This window comes from Spinacia oleracea, chromosome 6 (assembly GCF_020520425.1).
Source record: "Spinacia oleracea cultivar Varoflay chromosome 6, BTI_SOV_V1, whole genome shotgun sequence".
NCBI classification, from domain to species: domain Eukaryota; kingdom Viridiplantae; phylum Streptophyta; class Magnoliopsida; order Caryophyllales; family Amaranthaceae; genus Spinacia; species Spinacia oleracea.
In genome coordinates this window covers 102,659,376-102,678,545 of record NC_079492.1, presented here as the reverse complement: position 1 = coordinate 102,678,545, position 19,170 = coordinate 102,659,376, and the positions used below count along the sequence as shown (strand labels likewise).

At 44.5% G+C, this 19,170-nt stretch overlaps 1 protein-coding gene across 1 annotated transcript in view; it reads right to left on the bottom strand.

The window, feature by feature from the left end:
* Positions 1 to 19,170, bottom strand: part of LOC110792682 (DExH-box ATP-dependent RNA helicase DExH11) — a 38,286-nt gene that overhangs the window by 6,414 nt on the left and 12,702 nt on the right. Inside the window, exons 11-15 of the mRNA XM_021997500.2 lie at positions 16,726 to 16,793; positions 16,210 to 16,585; positions 15,704 to 15,859; positions 15,525 to 15,635; positions 14,971 to 15,024 (exon numbers count right to left, since the gene is read on the bottom strand). Coding sequence (XP_021853192.1) covers positions 14,971 to 15,024; positions 15,525 to 15,635; positions 15,704 to 15,859; positions 16,210 to 16,585; positions 16,726 to 16,793 — 765 coding nt within the window. The remainder of the gene's footprint in view (positions 1 to 14,970; positions 15,025 to 15,524; positions 15,636 to 15,703; positions 15,860 to 16,209; positions 16,586 to 16,725; positions 16,794 to 19,170) is intronic.

The window sequence follows — 19,170 nt, the reverse complement described above, 5'->3', positions numbered from 1 at the left end:
ATTAATCGAGTGAATGCATCCTTATCCTTGCTACTATAAGGTAAGACAATTGGCTGTTTCTTGGGAAACGTTTTGGACGGTAGCTCACTGGTAATTTAGCAGCAGCATCAGCCACTCATCTCAAGGCTTTGCAGTTAGAAAACAGTAAAGGTACCAATTTGAGAAAATATGGACACTTCAGTTAACGCATTCGAAAATTTTGTCTTGAAGGCCACCCAACAAGGGAACGGCTTAATAGAGCCTATTTGGATTCTATAAAATTGACCACTTACCAATACACCAAGAATACAACTTATCAACTTTTTTACTTCGCATTGCCATACATGTTGGTCAAATATATCTTCATGTGCTATATGTACTCAGTCCAGAAGAAGTTTATTTTGATGAAAACTAAGAAAGAAAGCAACTGTCTTCTTTGGAATCAAAATCTGCAGCATACCAGCTTTCTAGGAAGTGTTAACATATCCTCTAGTTCTCTGATGAAATATTGGTTCCATAATTTTCAATTCAGAAAGCATCTCAGCACATTAGGCCGTTTTTTTCCAAACTGTCTGCTGTTAAATCATGGAATCCAAGAAGATGGTAGCGAGGACTTCCTTTTTGTATCTAAGCCCCCTAGTGCCCGAAAAGAAGAGAGAATTTGTAAACTAAATAGCATAGGCTAGTCAATAGCTTCTAAGTTAATAGTGCCCCAAAACAAGAGAGAAATTAAGGAACGACCAAACTGTCATAGGATACAATTTTACAATTAACATCGCTAGACTCGAAGAAGAGACAGCCAGATATTTTAGTACAAGAAAAACAGGACTCTATACAACTATAATCTATTCTTACTGCAGAAGCTGGAGTTTTTAGAGAAAGAATAATACAAGCTACAAATTAGGTTTTCAGAAACTTTGGCTGTGATTTATGCTATCGGTGCCTCACAAGTTTTTTCAAGACCCACCAACTGATGGTGATGTATCATCTCGCAAGAGTTACGCTGTATTTGACAGCCATCAACGTAAAGTTGTAAACTGGCAAGTGGAAGAAAAAAGAATCCACTTTATCATTTAAATCCGAGAAATACTGGACCATGCTTTCGATTTATACTTAAAATATTGGACTGTGCTCATCATTTTATAGCTCCTTTTTCTTTTAAGAAAATAGAGGTTAGAGGTCTCAATATTCGTAGTGACTTGAGCCACTAAACATAACAGCTTTAGTAACAGATTCTAGCTGCTGTAAGTTAATGCATGGAAATTCGGTGTGATTTTAAAACACATGTTAGAAAAAACATATCACCGAACTTGAAATCCTTAGCAAAATTTCCTTTACATAGCGTAAATGCAGAGTGACTTCACTTAATAGAATGATCTTGATTTAAATCCATGATTTCAACTTCTTTTTGCTACTGAGCAAGACTGTTTCGCCACTTCCTTCAGAAGACCAGCAAGGTAGCAAATTTAATTTATTTGCAAAATTAGTGCATATTACAGTGGACTTTCTTTTTTCATCAAAGGAGGATCATGACAACAGTCCATTCTGGTTCCATTGGAAGAAGGCTCTATGTTGAACCTCTTCTGAAAATTCTTCTCTATAAACTTTCCCAGAAAAAAAGAACTGTTTTCTATGCTAGCTGATAACAAATGTTCCGGTGTTGTAAAGATGGAAACAATGGGCTTCGAATGAAGGCCCTTTCGTATGTGTTGAAGATCTTGCTTGAATGAGTCGAGTCCGAATTCACCTGCACAAGAGCAAAGTCACTAGCCTCGGAGGTGTTTCCGAGGAAAGCCCCTCCGATGCCTAAGTAAGAACGATGCTCGGATTCTAGAGAGAAGTTCTCTAGAAGAGTAGTCTTAAGGCGATAAATTGGACGTACCTTAAGGTGTGAGCCTTGGCGGCCTATTTATAGTGTTTGCATAATAAATGCCCATAGGTCATTTATTGCTATTGGGCCTTGGGCCTTAATAGATGGCTGAATAGCCATTGGTAGGTTTGATGCTGTTGTTTAGAGCCATTGGGCTTTGGACTTAGTGGCCCAATTGAGAATCAATTGGGAGCCCAAACAACATGCCCCCCAGACCCGGTCCATTTAGAATTAAATGGGTGGGTTTCCAATTGTCAGAAGTCCAAAAGTTCCCTCTCTTTTTTGAAAAGGGATGATTTGCATTGATGACAAGTGTTGGGATTTGCATTGTGTCGTGGAGATCGTGGGTTTGAAAAGAAGTTGATGTGCTTCCCTTTTCTATAAATACTGGGCGCCAAGCTTCCTTCAAACTTTACTTTCTCTCTCTTTTAAACAAACTTCCTCTCTTTTTCCAGCGATCGCAGTTTTCGAGTTTCTTCAGATCTACGAAATTCAGCCAGCTTTAGACTTCGGGAACTTGTGTCGTTCGTTTTGTCGGCGGATTCCGCTTCGGAAAAAGGTAACTTGTTTCTGAATTTCCCTTGCTTTTTCGTTTTTTTCTCTACTCCTCAATCTAAACCCTCGACCGAGAATTCGCAACCATGGCAAAGAATAAGGGCAAAAGTAAGTTCGTCGTTGGCTCCTCTAGTGAGAGGGAAGATGTGCCTTCGGGAAGGGTACAGAAAACTTCGAGGGGTTGGCCTTCGGAGAAACCGGTGGAGAAACGCTCGACTGGTTGGGACGCCTCCAAAGATGGCGCTGTTGGCGGGTCTGGCGTGTCTGAACGCGCTGCTTCTGGTAAGAAAGCTGGTTCTTCGGGTGTCCGTCGTCCTTACCCTGAGTTTCCAGTTCATTGGACTGAAGCTGATCTGAAGGGTAAGTATGCTCCGATCTTGCATGAGACCACCAAGATCGATGGTCCGTTGGAGAAATCGGTCAGTGGTGACTGGTTAGTGGAGGCGAAGCTGGGGAACTACCATCGGAAGGCCGAGGAGCTATACGGAATCCAGCATGCCTTGGGGTACTGGTGTGAACTTCCCGATCAGGAGCGTCCTCGGGTGACTCATCCGCCGAGGGGGTTCATTTCTGTGTACACTCATCACTTGGAGAACGGTCTCCGCTTTCCCTTGGATCCGTTCATTTCCGAGCTCCTGGTGTCGTACAACATCAGTTTGGCCCAGCTTACACCCAAGTCTATGAGGCACATCATCGGATTTAGATGGGTGTGCGACTTTGTTAACTTTCCCTGCTCTGTCTCCGTTTTTCGGGATCTCCACGATCTGTCTTTCAACCATGCTTCCAAGGGTGATGGGTATGGTTGGTGGACCATCATCAACAAAAAGTCCCGAAGGAGAGGGGAGCCGAACTACATTACGGCATACCCTTACCTAAGCTCCGACCATAAATGGAAGACGGAGTGGTTGCTTGTTCGCGTGCCGACGGATCCGAATCACCCCGATTTCTATCGCCCTCCCAAGTGGTTCGTGACTCCTGATCCTGACATGGTGGGGGTGGCTGCTCCGGATTGGAACCATCAACACTACGTGGATCTCCTCCAGTGGTTCTTGGCTCGGGAGGATAACTATAAACTGCCGTCTAGCTGGCTCCCGAACCTTAACTACATGTTGCGGGAGGACATTCTTGCTGTCGCCGGTCTCAGCGGGATTTTTGACAGGGGTAGGTGTCTTTCGGCTGGGACCGTGTTTCAGTGAGTTTGTCCTCCTCTTTTTTGCTTCGTTTTACTGATTCGTTTTGTAATTTGTTTTTGCAGAGTACGGCTTTAGCTGTCTTGATCCTAAGATTTTGGGCATTTCTTTGGATCTGCAAACTATTCACGACTCGGCTCCTGATTACAAGTTCGGGAAAGAAAACCCTCGTAATCCTCGCCTGAAGGATTACGTGTTGTCTCCTTCGGGTGTTGCTCGGATATCCGAAGTTCGAGCTGATCCGTGGGATTCTGCCTTCTCTTCCGAAGCTGTTCCAATGAAGGTCGTGCTTCCTGTTTTAAGGACAACTTCGGATCCGGTGAGTGTTTTTATCGGCTCGGTTTTTGTTTGTCTTTTCTTCCTCTTTTGTTGGCCGTCGGCTAACGTCTTGGTCCTGGACCATCTTTCTAGGGTCCTGAGACTGACGTTGTGCCGCGCGCCGTTCCTTCGTTTTCATCCCCGGCTCGGATAGATATCTCTTTATCTAGGAACCGGGTACTTCGCCTTTTTCCTTTATTTTCTTTTGTCTTCTTCTGAATTTATTGATCCTTTGTCTCCTTTTCTTAGGATCAAAGTAAAAGGAAGGGTAGCACTCTTCTGAAGTCTTCTGCGCATCTGAAGAGGCGAAGGTTTCTCAGTCCTCGGAGAAGGTATTTGCTCTTGTAGTCCGTCTTTTCCTTTTCCGAAGCTGATCTTTGAACGCTTGTTTTGTAGGAAACGGCTTCGGAAGACATGCCTCCTCCTAAGAACCTTCTTCACTTCATGCCCTTGCCAGGGCAGAAGTTAAAGAGTGTGGTGGTTGCGGAATTACCACCCGTGGATCAACCGATGGCTGAGGAAGATACCATCCCTTCTCCGCTGAAGCCGTCTACTGCTTTAGGGATCGAGGTCCAGGATATCACCAAGGTGATGGAGGCGATCGAAAACGACAATGTTCCTGGCTCGGATGTCCCTATCGTGGCCGAGGAGAAGAAGGAATCTGCTGACGTTCCTCTCGAAAGAGAAAGAAGTCCAGATAAGGAGATGGTGGATCTCACAGGCCCCGATGTTGAGGTTCCCGAGGCTGAGAAGGATGTTCCCTCTGCTGAGGAGGAGCAGCCCGAACAGGGTCTGACGAGGAAAAGGCGTCATTCAACTTTGGGGTCTACTTCGACTTCGGCCCTGGACAGGTTGATCCATGCTGACCCTTGCTCGGATGTTCCGCTGAAACGGATCCCCGAGGAAGTAAGGGAGGCGATGGCTCGGTTTGCTAGGGCTCCGGTTTTGGGAGAGAACCCCCTGGCTCACGTGGGATCTTTAGTGGGTCCCGAAGCTGCTCGGGAGAATCTACTTCGGGCCAATCCGCAGTGGAGGGTTCCTGGAGCTGAAGAGAGGAATCCGGCTATGATGGCCCAGTACTACCTGAATGAGGTAAGTGTTGGATTGCTCTTTGATTTGTGTCTTTGTCTTATGTTTTTCCTACTCTTTCTCATCTTTCTTTCGCTCCCAGGCTGTCTTCTGGTCCTCGTTCGCTTCCGAGTGTAGCTCGGTTGAGGAGAGACAATTGAGGAGATATCAGGAGGCTTATGCTCGTGATATTCCTATCTTGGACCAGAAGGCTGGGCAGCTCCTCTCCGAGCTTGTGGAAGTCAAGCAGCTGTACCTTAAGTACAGTCGCGAGGCTAGAGCTACCGCTGAGCAGATCGGGGCCGAGGTTGGTAAGCTCACCTTCCGAGTCGAAGAGGATGCTGAAAAAATAGCTTCCTTCGACAAGGAGAAGAAGGATATGGCCGCCAAGTTTGCGAGCGAACTTGAAGAAAAAGACAGACTTCTCAAGGAGATGACGTCTAAATTTGAGGCGGCTGATAAGGAGAGTAAGGATGCGGAGGTGAGGCTTCAGCAGTTCGTCAAGAATCGGGAGATGATTCAGAACCAAGCTGACAAGGTGCCTGTTCTTAAGCTGACGATCCGAGAGAAGGATGAGACCATTCGGAAGTTGGAGCAAGAACGAGCTGACCTCTATACTGCTGATCAGTGTAGAGAGCAGTATTGGAATGGTATCCTGGGTGCTCGGCGCATGTTTGCGAAGCACATGTCTCATTTCCCTTGGAATGAGAAAGTTCCTCTCTGGATGCGGGCCCAGGATCACTTGGTGGAATGCCAGGCTGACCGAGACGAAGCTGAAGCCGAACGCCAAGCTGCTCTTGCAGTGGCTCTGGCCCAGAAGGCGGATTCCGAAGGTGACACTACTGCCGGGGGTTCTTCGAAGGATGCTCCCCTAGGGGCTGCTCCTGAGACTCCCAAGAGTTAGGGATTCGGGCAGTCGTCTTCTTCAGAGTCGGTCGGTTCCAGTTGAGGACTTCCGAATGTGTGCTTGCCTTTCCCCCTTTTGCCTCAGCGCTGCGTTGTACTTGTTTCTTTTTGCTTTTTAGTACTTCGGTAGGCCGGTATTATCTGTTGATGGCTGCCGATTTTAACTGTTTCATTTTCTTTTCAATTTTTGAGGGTCCTCAGGTGTGTCCCGAGTTGGTTTGATGTATTTGTACTTCCCCCGAATATTGAATAAAAAATGAATGTTCGTTACTTGGCTGTCTCTTTTCAATTTTTTTGTGTTTTCCGAAGTTTTAAGTCTGCCTTTGAACTTGTAACTCTCGAGCTTTTCTTTGTGGATTTGCTGAGGGATCCTTTGATCCGAAGATCTGCTAAGAGACTCTTTAATTTTGCGAGTTCTTCAAATCCGTAGATCTGCTAAGAGACTCTTTAATTTTGCGAGTTCTTCAAATCCGTAGATCTGCTAAGAGACTCTTTAATCTTGCGAGTTCTTCAAATCCGTAGATCTGCTAAGAGACTCTTTAATCTTGCGAGTTCTTCAAATCCGTAGATCTGCTAAGAGACTCTTTAATTTTGCGAGTTCTTCAAATCCGTAGATCTGCTAAGAGACTCTTTAATTTCCAGACTCTTCAAATCCGTCGATCTGCTCAGAGGTCTGAATTGTTCTTCCGATCTCTTGTGGTTCGGAAACTTGGGCAAGAGATCGCTAGTCTGCCTCTTAGTTATGACTTTGGTGATCCGTGGATCTGAGCCGAAGTTTTATAACTTGATTCGAGCGACTGTTTGTTGCGAACAAGGTTTATCTGGGTATCGCGAATCCGAGGATTCTGGACGATTCCCCGAAGTGTATGATTTGGTCATTTCTTGCATTTTATCAAGGAATGGGCAAAGTCAACCTGCTTTTAGTCTCGGATTGATCAGATCCGAGGCTGCATGTATATATAAAAGGACAATGAATTTGAAATATAGAGATAGGTTTAATGAAACACATGGCGCCAAACGGCTTTCCTCTTCTCATTAAACAACTTACTTGGTTTACAGACAGAGATCATACAAAATACTTCTTGAGAACATCGGTATTCCAATGGTTCTTCAAGATTGTTCCATCTAACTGTTTCAGCATAAACGTGCCTGGCCTTTTTTCGGAATGCATGATGTATGGTCCTTCCCAGGTGGCTGAGAGTTTGCCATGGATCCGTCCTTTCTGAACCGAGGCGGCGTTTCTGAGTACTAGATCGCCGACTTTTAGGGGTCTGGCGTTGACTCTTCGATTGTAATGCTTGTTGACCCTCTGCAAATAAGCTGCGTTGAGTGTCCTTGCATCGTTCCGAGCTTCATCTAGTAGGTCGAGGTTGTTGCTTTCTCCTTGGAGTCCATCATACCTGTTGTATGCCTGGATCCTCAAGCTTTCTGTTCCGATTTCCACAGGGATGACAGCCTCGGATCCGTATACAAGGTGGAACGGTGTTTGCCCAGTAGCTTCTTTCTCGGTGGTCCGAAGGGACCATAACGTTCCGGGTAGCTCTTCCAGCCACTTGTTTTTGTCATCCTCGACTCTTTTCTTGAGTGCGCTGAGGATGAGTTTGTTTGCAGCTTCAGCTTGCCCGTTGCTTTGTGGGTGGCAAACTGCCGAGTAAGCTAGGTGTATGCCGAACTGTTTGCACCATTTTTGCAGCGGGGTGTTGTCGAACTGTTTCCCGTGGTCGAAGACCATCAGTCTTGGTATGCCGAACCTTGTGATGATGTTCTGCCATATGAACTTGCGGAACTGAGGTTCGGTGATGGAGGAGACAGCTTCGGCTTCGATCCATTTGCTAAAATAGTCTACTCCTACAATCAACCACTTTTTCTGGTTCGTAGTTGAGGGGAAGGGACCAATGATGTCTAACCCCCACTGTGCGAATGGTAAGGGATATAGTGTTGATTGTAAGGTTTGAGTTGGTTGATGGATAGCTGGTGCGAACTTTTGGCATTTCTCGCATTTCCTTGCCATCTGCTTTGCCTCGGAAACCATAGTGGGCCACTAGTATCCGGTCCGAAGGGCTTTGTGTGCCAATGTCCTGCCTCCGATGTGGTTTCCGCATATTCCGAGGTGGATTTCTCTTAGGATATAGTCAGCGTCTGTTGGACCCACACATTTTAGCAGTGGTGCGGAGAATGATTTCCTCATGAGCTCTCCTTCGGCGTCGATGATGAACCACGTGTTGAATCTTTTCAGCTTTCTCGCCTGTAGCTTATCTTCGGGAAGTTCTCCCCTTTCTTTGTATGCAATTACTGCGTCCATCCAGCTGGGTTCGGTACGTAAACTGCATACTGTGGGGGGTGGCAAGTCAATGCTTCTCTCTTTGTGAACTTCCACGTGGACCGACCTGTTTAGGTCGATGAGTGTTGAGCTTGCGAGCTTTGACAGTGCGTCTGCTTGCGTGTTTTGTCCTCGGGGGATGAGAATGACTTCAAAGGATCTTAACTTTGACGTTAAGGATTTAATTTTCGCTAAGTAAGCTGTCATGTTGGGCCACTTGGCCTCATACTCCCCTCGGATCTGGTTGGCTACAAGCTGGGAATCAGTTTTGAGGCAAACATGCTCGGCCTCCAGGGATAAGCAAAGCTCTATCCCTGCGATTGCGGCCTTATATTCGGCCTCGTTGTTAGTTGCTTTGAATCCGAACTTCAATGCATACTCTATGCTTTTCCCCGTTGGGGGGATTAATACAACTCCTGCTCCTGAGCCGTTTACTGTGGAAGATCCGTCAGTGAAGACCTCCCAAGTGCTTTTCGTATCATCCAGCATTTCTTGGTATGAGCACTCGGCCAAGAAGTCTGCCAACGCCTGTGCCTTGATGGCGGTCCTCGGCTGATATTTGAAGCCGAACTCTGATAGTTCGAAGGCCCAGGCAGCCAATATTCCTGACCTCTCTATTTTGTCGAATACTTTCTCGAGTGGTTGGTCGGTCAGTACTGTGATCTGATGGGAGTCGAAGTATGGCCTCAGTTTTCGTGCAGCTACCACCACTGCATATGCAACATTCTCGATGAGCGGGTACCGAGTTTCGGCCCCTGTGAGTGTTCGGCTGGTGAAGTAGATTGGTTGTTGCTTCTTCTCTTCTTCCCGAAGAAGCACTGCGCTGACGGTTCCAGGGCTGACTGCGACATATAGATACAGGGTTTCCCCCTCCTTTGGTCTGGCCAGTGTCGGCAGTTGAGCTAGGTGGGCTCTGAGTTGCTGAAAAGCCTCTTTTTGCTCCTGCTCCCATATCAGCTCGGGGTCCACCTTCCTCGGGACCCCCTTTTTCTTGACTGGTTCTGCTTCTCCCCCGGGGAGGCTCTTTGGTTTTAGTGCTTTGAAGAAAGGGGCTCCCTTGTCCAAGGCTTTTGATATGAACCTTGTTAGTGCGGCTAACCTGCTGCACGTCTCTCTTGGTCCTCGGCTCGGGTAGATCCAACGCTGCTTGGACTTTGTCCGGGTTCGCATCGATTCCTCTTTCGCTCACCATGAATCCGAGGAACTTCCCTGACTTCACCCCGAAGACACATTTTTTTGGGTTCAGCTTCATGCTGTATTTCCTCAGATTTCCGAAGGTCTCTGCCAAGTCTTTGACATGGTCTTCCTCCTTAATGCTTTTTATGATGGAGTCATCCACATAGACCTCGACGTTCCTCCCTTTCTGGTCGGTGAAGACGTGATCAACTAGCCTCTGGTAGGTAGCGCCGGCATTTTTCAAGCCGAAGGGCATCATTTTGTAGTTGAACACTCCTGCGCTCGTGATGAATGCTGTCTTCGCCCTGTCGTCGGGGTGCATGAACACTTGATGGTAACCTGAAAAGGCATCCATGAAGCTGAGCAGTGCATGGCCGCTGGTGGAGTCAACCAACTGATCTATCCTCGGCAGGGGATAGCAGTCTTTGGGGCAGGCTCGGTTCAGATCTGTGAAATCCACGCACATTCGCCAAGAGCTGTTTGCTTTCTTGACCATCACCACGTTGGCCAACCATTTTGGGTACATGCATGGCTCGATGAATCCGGCTTCCTGCAACTTTTTCACCTCTTCGGCGATGGCTCTGTTTTTCTCCGAGAAGTAATTCCTCTTCTTTTGTTTGATTGGCCGAGCTTCAGCGTTGACGTCCAGCTTGTGACAAATCAGCTTCGGATTTATCCCTGGCATATCTGCTGCTGACCATGCGAAAATGTCTTTGTGATCCCTGAGCAGTTGGATCAAATCGATTCGGAGCCCCGAGCTTAGGCCCTTGCCTATTCGGACGCTCCTGTCTGAACCCTCCTCGAGGAAGATATCCTCCATTTCTTGATCTGGTTCGGGAGATAGGGTTTCGGGGCGGGCATCGACCTCTGCGGGAGATAAGCTGCTCGTGCCTGCCTTTCTCCTTTTTGCCTCGTTCTCCTCTCCTGGAGCATCTTTCTCCGCCTCGGAACCGTCTCCTAATTTGGGCTTTCGGACGGCGGTGTGGCAGATTCTTCTTGCAACCTCTTGATCACCTCTAATTCGCTCGGCGAATCCTGCGTCCGAGACGTATATCATCAGCTGATGGTATGTGGAGGGGACTGCTTGCATCTTGTGAATTATGGTTCTTCCCATGATTACGTTGTATACGGAGTCGCAGTCCATCACCAAAAATTCGTCCCGAAGGGTTTTTGCTGCTTGGCCTTCGCCCACTGTGACTGGTAGGGTGATCTTTCCTCGAGGGATAGCTGCGGATCCGTTGAATCCGATCAGGGGGTAACTGACTTTCGTCAATGCTTCCTCTGACTCCTCGAGGATCAGTTGCTCGAAGCAGTTTTTGAAGATGATGTTGACGGCACTTCTTCCGTCGACCAACACTCGGTGTACGTTGTGGTTATTGAGGTCCATGGAAATGACTAAAGGATCGTCATGTTTGTACTGGACTCCGAAGCAATCATCGGCAGTGAAGGTCATGTTCGGGGGGCGTGGTTGGTTGTCTCCCACTGCGCTGAAGTTTGACTCGATGGGTGAGAGCTCTTAGGTGTTTCTTGCTGGCCTGGCCAGACTTCTGTCCCCCGAACACCACTAGGATGTCATTCTTCTTGTGCCCTGTTGCTTCGTAGACCCTTTTCTGGGGTTGCTCGTGTTGTTTGCCACTTGCGGCTTTTTCTTTTTCCTCCCTTCGGTCTAACAAGTATTGCTTCAGATAACCTCGGCGAACGAGGTCCTCAATGTTGTCTTTCAGCGAGTTGCATTCTTCGGTGTGGTGACCGAAGTCATCATGAAACTCGCACCATTTGTTCTTGTTTCTCCGAGCTGGGTTGGACTTGAGCTTCCCAGGTAGTTTCCACTTTTCATCATTTCTGTTGAGGCTAAAGATTTCCTTTCAGGGCAGAGTTAGTGGAGTGTAGTTAGCGTACTTGGGTTGAAGTTCACCCCTTCTCCCGTCTTTCTTCGGGCTCATTTCTCTAACTCCTACTTTCTCCTTCCCTTTCCTTGAGCTGCCCTCAGGCTTGCTCTGGACATTTTTCGTGTCTCTCGGATCCGACGATCCTTTCAACCTTGCAGCAGCTTTGTTGAACTCTTCGGTTCTGATGAATGCATCAGCCATTTGGAGCACGTCGGCTATTTTGGAGGGGTTTTTCATCGAGAGCTTGTCACGGAATTTCCCTTCCTGGAGCGCGTGCTTCAAGGCGAAGATGGCCACGTCTGGCTGCAAGTTTGGTATGTTTGTTGATTCCTTCATGAATCCGGCCATGAATTCTCTTAGACTTTCGTCTCTTTCTTGTTGGATTGAGGTTAGTTCTGATGTGGTTCGCTCGGGGCGATTGTTGCTCACGAACTGTGTGCAGAATCTCTTTTTCAGCTTCTTCCACCTTTTGATCGATCCCTTCGGCAGCGATCTAAACCACTCTCCCGCCACTCCGGTTAGCGTGGTTGGGAAATATTTACACCAACATGCTTCGGAGTAGGGGCTCAAGAACATTTGCTGTTCGTAGGAGATGACATGATCCCTCGGATCTGTGATTCCGCTATATGTCAGGTGTGCTGGCAGCCTCACCTTCGGAATTTCTTCCATGATCAGCTCGTCCGAGAAAGGGGATGACGTGGGAGTCATGATTCTTTTCCCGAGTCTAGCCCTGATGCCTTCGTTCGCCGAGGTTCTGTGATTAGAACGTTCGGGCGTACGATGGGGCTAGGGGTTCGATCATGTCTCCTGTCTCTTCTTCATTCTCGGCTACTGACCTCGGGTCGTTCGCCAGATCTGCTTGATTCGCCTACCCCGAGTCTCGTATGGATCGAAGGTCTTAACCTTGAGTGGACCGAGGGCCTCAACCTGCTGAGCACCGAGCTTCGGATCCGAGTGTTATGAGTAGTCGATTCGCTTTGGAGAGCTGTTGGAGTAGGCGATGGTCTTGCAAACCAATCTGGTTGTTGTTGTGCCCTTTTTTGGGTGTCCCACGTGCTTTCCATCCATCTCGACGTCAGGTGTGTTCCTGTCAAGGGAGGGAGCTCTCGTTCGGGTCTGGACACCTCTACACTGGGCGGCTCGTTCAGCCTTCGCCTGGTCCTCCTCTCCTCTCTGCGGTCTTTTGCCAATCCTTGCTGCTTCTCATTGAAGAGGAAGTTTTGCATGATGGTCATGGCCGCAGTGAGCTCTTCCCTAGTTGGAATCGGAGGTCCTGCGTTTGTGGCGGTCGTAGCTCTGCTTGGCTGTGACCTCGCCACTGATTGAGGGTGCTCCTCTTCGTCAGATTCCGAATCTGACCGCACTATCATATCGTCATCATTGTTGTTGACAACATCATTAACCATTTTGCAGAAAGAGGTGGTTAATGTCTTTCAAAGGCTTTGAAGTGTTCTTCCCCACAGACGGCGCCAAATTGTTCCGGTGTTGTAAAGATGGAAACAATGGGCTTCGAATGAAGGCCCTTTCGTATGTGTTGAAGATCTTGCTTGAATGAGTCGAGTCCGAATTCACCTGCACAAGAGCAAAGTCACTAGCCTCGGAGGTGTTTCCGAGGAAAGCCCCTCCGATGCCTAAGTAAGAACGATGCTCGGATTCTAGAGAAGTTCTCTAGAAGAGTAGTCTTAAGGCGATAAATTGGACGTACCTTGAGGTGTGAGCCTTGGCGGCCTATTTATAGTGTTTGCATAATAAATGCCCATAGGTCATTTATTGCTATTGGGCCTTGGGCCTTAATGGATGGCTGAATAGCCATTGGTAGGTTTGATGCTGTTGTTTAGAGCCATTGGGCTTTGGACTTAGTGGCCCAATTGAGAATCAATTGGGAGCCCAAAGAACAAATTTTAACTCTTTTCTACATCTGACATTCATCCAATCAGATTAAGGGCACGTCTGGATTCCCTGAACTAATTAAGGGAGTAAATTTGAAAGGGTAATTTCTACTGAGGCATTTGTTAAGGGGGTAATTCTTCATTTCCTTAAAGTTTGGCATCATTCCTGGGGTGAATTCTCTCCTCTCGACCCACAACCCCAATTTGATCCCAACAACTTGGAACCCACCACAACCTAGCTGCCACCTCTCAAATTCGACCCACCACCCTGTAAACCAGCAAACAAAGCTCTGCTCCCCAAAAATCATTCATCATTATCATTATCATTACCCATTGCCTCAAAGAGGCTCCCGCAAGAAGCGGGGTAAGGGGGGGTCGGGTGTACGCAACCTTACCCCTGCAATTGCAGAGAGGTTGTTTCCAATTGACCCAAAAGCGATAACGGGACGACAACGGGACGAACATCTTCTACTTAATGGAAAGGAAGCGAAGAGGTTTTAAGAGCAATTTTGATTTAGTCCATTACATCCCACAGCCAAAAGAACAAATCAATCTCTGGCTCCATCGGAAATGGACATTCTCTGCTCCCCAAAAATCTTTTAAAAAAAACTTGCAGATCCAAGAGATTGGAGGAGAGAGAAAGAAAGATCAATTATATTTCAATCAAGGTTGTCGACACGCTTATCAGAAATCGATATTAGGTGACTGGACGGATTTGCCACGCGGTGGAAAGCAAGACAGAGGAAGTGAGAGCTGGTGGTTGATGGTTGATGGTGTACGAAGATAGGAGCGAGAAGATGGAGATGACCAGAGGAGAGAGGTGGTGGTTGAAGAAGACAGTAATCTTTCTTGGGGGAAACGTTAGTCTAGAGGGCACCTAGGTAATGCTACCCTTGTATTAAGTGGAATACATTACCCCCTTTAAATCATACCCCAATCAAGGCTTTTAAAAAAAATCAGAACTTTTACTTTACTTTTCTACCAGTATTCCTTGCATCCCTTGCAATCCAGGCGTGGCCGAAATAAAACTATTTGCTTAAATATGTACTCCCTCCGTCCCAAAATTATTGTCCTGTTTTTTAAATCGGGCGTCTCAAAATTATAGTCCTGTTTCTAATTTTGGCTACTAAGGTCCCCACTTTCTCATGTACTATATTAATTAAAAATAAATTGAAAACCCCACCCATGTACTATATTCCACTTTCCTATGTACTATATTCTCTTTCACATGTACTTTATTCCACTTTTCCATACAACTCAATCATCATTTGTACTTTATTCCACTTTTTCATGTACTATATTCCACTTTTCTTAAAATCCGTGTTTTTGGTCAAATAGGACGATAATTATGGGACGGAGGGAGTAATATTTGAACTTCATTTTGTTATAAAACAAAGGTTCACTTCAAAACCAAGAGTTACCTAAACATCCAACAATGATGAGGTAATCTTTTAGCTAGCCAAATAACCCAGCCTGTAGCAACCTTAAAATTGACAATAAGTAGAGCAAGAACATTGGTTAACGCGGTGGAGATATCAGCTCATTCAGTACTTCACTTAAAATGACCCTCCACAACAAAAGAAAGGAAAAGATGGAGATGATAAAGGTGGAATTCTTATGAATGGCTAACAAAACACCCCTTGTCACTGACCATTGTGATAAAGATCCTCTTTGGCAAAGGGTGCTGTGGGGAAAGACAGAAACTAGTAGATCATAATATGCTACGACTGAAGAGGGAAACCAAACTTCTGAAGTAAACAGAACACACCACAAGGTTAATAATGAGAATAAGTTCAACAAAGTAACGTACCGTTCTGGCAGGAGCATTGACACCCATAGCAAATGTCTCCGTTGAAAACAGAACCTAAAATAAAAATGGACGTGAATGTTTGTCAGTATCAGTCCCTGCTCAAGATCCTTGTCACCTTTGGCAACAATAGTACATGAAAAGAATTGTAAGGTTGAAGAATTGGAACGAGAGTTCAACTGCTTCATTTATCAGCTCTTATACTGGGGCATGGTGCAACATATTTTAGAGAAGAAAAAAAATTCAGAACGGAAAATGTAGAATACACCAGAAGGACAGAATCCCACAAAAGAAGCAGGAAAGGTGACCAGAAAATGAATAAACTCCAAGCATTTTCTAGGCCATAAGTTTCATAATTAACTCTCAAGCCCTCAAACTCCCTGTTCAGTTATTTCTACATAACTAAGTTCTGAGACAGGTAATATCAACACCCATTCACCACAAATATCTTCCTTTCTTGCCACTTGTTTCCTATCAGCTTTTAAGAGACAGCATCCGTATAAGGAGTAATTATACCATTCGATTGATAAAATGCTGACAACAAGAAAACAACCTACCTTAATTACACCACGGCAGAATAGCATTTCTATAACTTCTTTCACGATTGGGAGAAGCCCAGCATGATGGACACCGATTCCTCTATGAAGAAGACTTTGAACTCTGAGAATCTGTGAAAAGGTTAACATATTAAATTCTGAGACTATATCTAGGATGACATGAGAACAGCATTACTAACCTGAGGTAAATTTCGGTCAGACCCCTTCAGCCGTGAAAATGCTTTGTCGCAGAAAACACGAATTTCACTCTTTTCCGAACTACTGGTAAGATCGATACTCGTCATACTATCAGCTGATCTATCACAACGGTTCTTTGAAAAGCAAAATATGATTACCTAAAGAACCAAAGCAAGTAACATAAAAAGAATAGATCAGAGAAAATATAAGCATTAGTATGATAAAATAAATCAACTTGTTTTGGCAATATAACAGACTGTTACATTTCTCTGAACCTCCACCCCCCCCCCCCCCCCCCCCACCACACACACACAACCCCAAAGAAAGTGACAACAGTGGTAGACATTGCAAAACCCTTATTCTCAATCTGGTCAAAGTAACACCCTTCCCAACCCCATACTAAGCATCACGACATGATCAAAGATACCAATTACAATAAAAGAACACGTTTATATAGAACGCCAGTACCATCAGAATCTTTTAATCAGTATAATAGAAAACCACTTACAGGTAAAAGTGATTTTTTTAAGAGCTTGTTCACAAGTTGCAACCACAAAGAGGCATCTGATCGTCTTAAGCCAAAGTTGGTTTGGCTTCCAATTGTAAAGTTCCCTGAGCCAGTCCCACTCCCACTGAAGTTGACAGAATGTTTTTGTTTCCCACGATGAGAATTTTCATGATTCTGAGCATGTGCTGCACCAGAACCCGCTGCAGACCCTGAATGCGCTGTAGGGCCACTTCTGCCAGTATTAGAATTCTTTTTCTTGTGTGCATCTTTAGCAGCTTTCAGGCCCTGTGTCAAAAAAATTTCGTTCTCGCAAATTCTGTAGAGTTCTCCAGAGTAAAACAGGCAGTGCTCCAACGGGACTGGTCTCTTAGTGGTCCTGGTATCCAAAACTTATGTCAAGGAAACTGGTATACAGGAAAAATATTTTTTCACTTCTCTGAACCTCCATTAAGAACAAGTTCCTATAATATGATACATTTTTATACTGATGCACCTCAATTATCAGAATGTACTCACCCAGTTACACGGATGATCTTCTGTTTTGTTCTGCCGATCCAGTCAGCAAATTCTATTGTATTTGGAACCTACAAGATAAAACTTGATAAAGACATCAAAAATTTAGAGATGCCGGAGAAATAAGGGTACGCTAACGAACAATCAATGTCAGGATTCTCCACTACTCATTCTATCTACAAATGCAATATACACTACTACAAAAGCCTTGGTTTATGGACGCCAAGAGCTCGACGCTTGAATATGAGCGTTGGTGGAATAAATTAATTCCCGCTTATCACGACGCTTTTTTCCGTCCAGAACAATCTAGATAACTTTAGGCGTCGAGAATACATGTGCAATCCACGTGATCTTGGCAAATTAACTACAGGTTACCCGCAACTTCACATTTTTCTGGAAAAAGAAAAACTACCTCATTGAATAGCTCCCACCTCTCACCTCTCATCTCTCATCTCTCACCCACCGCCTCTCATCTCCTGCTAAACAATCTCAGATCTACTCTACTCTCAATGAAATTGTAAGCCTCTTTCAACGCAGCTTCCTCATTTGTCTTCTCATGGACTTGTATTTCTCTGTCTCACCTCTCCAAATTTTGTAAATTCCGTTCTCTAAACTTGTAGATCTTGTTCGACGTGTTAATGGCTTATCATCTTCTACCTTGTCGGCCTTGTGAAAGGTAAAATAATCTTTCGTTTTTTTTCTTTCTGTTTTCATCTTCCGTTCTTCTTTTTTTGAAATCTGAATTTCTAGGGTTTTTCGGCATTTGTTTGCATTTGAATCATGTAGTTTGACTTCGTTCTTCTTATATAATTGATTTAGAATCGAGTAATTTTCTGTTCGCTCATTAACTTGGGTTTTAATTTGTCTATGTTGAGTAGAAATTTGCGATTCTAGCCCTAATTTGTGTTAGTTTTTTCGTTTCTGAATGCTGTTGAAATCTTTGTTCTTTTCAGCTTGTTATTATGTCATGATTGAAAATCTTTGTTCTTATTTCAACTGGGTATTCTCTCTTGTAGTTGATTTTTTGTCGCAAGGTATGATTATGGTGTTAATTTGACATAAAATTAGTTTACTCTCAATGTCGAATTCTTGGACTAATAGCAATATATGTTTATTATTGCTAATTTTGGATTCAATTAATTTTACTGTTGCCATCATTCAAATTATGTCTAGATCTTACAATGTGTTTTTATTAAAGCCATGTTTTTTTGTGATAATTGTTGCTTGTTTTCTTTTTTTCTTTTTTATTTTATAGATAAGCCAATGACTGATTGTGGTTGGAAGTCAGTCCTTTCATATGTGATTTTGTAGGAATGTCAATTTTCACGGTTATGTTATAAATCATTATAATCACTATTTATGCAGGCTATTTTTGAATTATTACCAATAAGAGAAAGCCTGGAATGGCCTGAGTTAGAGCAGAAGAGAGTGCCCTTTGGCTGCAAGTTACAGGTGAATGAACAAGACCCCTACAATAGCAGTCATCGAAGCAGAACTGATTAAGAAGGCTTCTCTAAATTTAAGGTCCTCAGTCGAAGATGAAGCTGTAATTAATTCACGCCTTTTTCCAGGTAAAGATATTGCATCCGTACAAGAAGATGTGCAAGAACAATTAGCTGAACATACTGAAAGTTATTATAAAACATTATGAGTATTAGTAAATTTTGTGAGGATTAGATAAGATTAGTAGAGTTGAAAAGAACACGGAGGTCTTGCCTTATGACAGGATATACAGTCTCCATGTAAACAGTGCTAGGTGTTTGTTTAGTGTACATTCCCATTAGCTGAGCCATGATGACATATCCAGCCAGAAGTACAATAAAGCATCATGTAAACATGCTTGGATTTTCACAATATAAGTATCTGCTGTTAATACATGTATTCTCTTAATCCTTAATTAATCCCAATGTTTCTAATTGGGCAAAGTTGCATTATTTCAAGGAAGTCACCCAGTCTTATTTTTAGTGGCAAAAAGTGGGAAGGTACTTACTTTTAAGCTAAAGGGAGATTCACTAATGCTCAGGGAGCGTAAATTTTAGGAATTTCAAGGTCTTTTCTCTCTCATAGTATCCCGTTTACATCACACCGCCTATTGTTGCTTCCTTCACTCTAAAAAATTTAATTTGGTATTTTCTGAATTTTGTGAGATTTTAGGAATGTTAAGCTGTTGAAAACTGAAGATTTGCGCACACATTGTTTCTTGCGAGGATGTCAGTTGTTAGTTTGGAGATAGAATTTCACAAATATATAGTGGAAGACAAATTTTCTCAGATATTTGCCCTTGTTTCTGGTTCTGGTGAAGCTAGATTACCACCAGTTCACAAATTTTATTACCGCTTGTTTTTGTTAATTAGCTTGATTACCACCAGTTCATAAACTTACAATTGTTTCTGGTGAAACTTATCTACATGCTTGTTCTAAATTCATTAATTCAACTAAAAACAACCC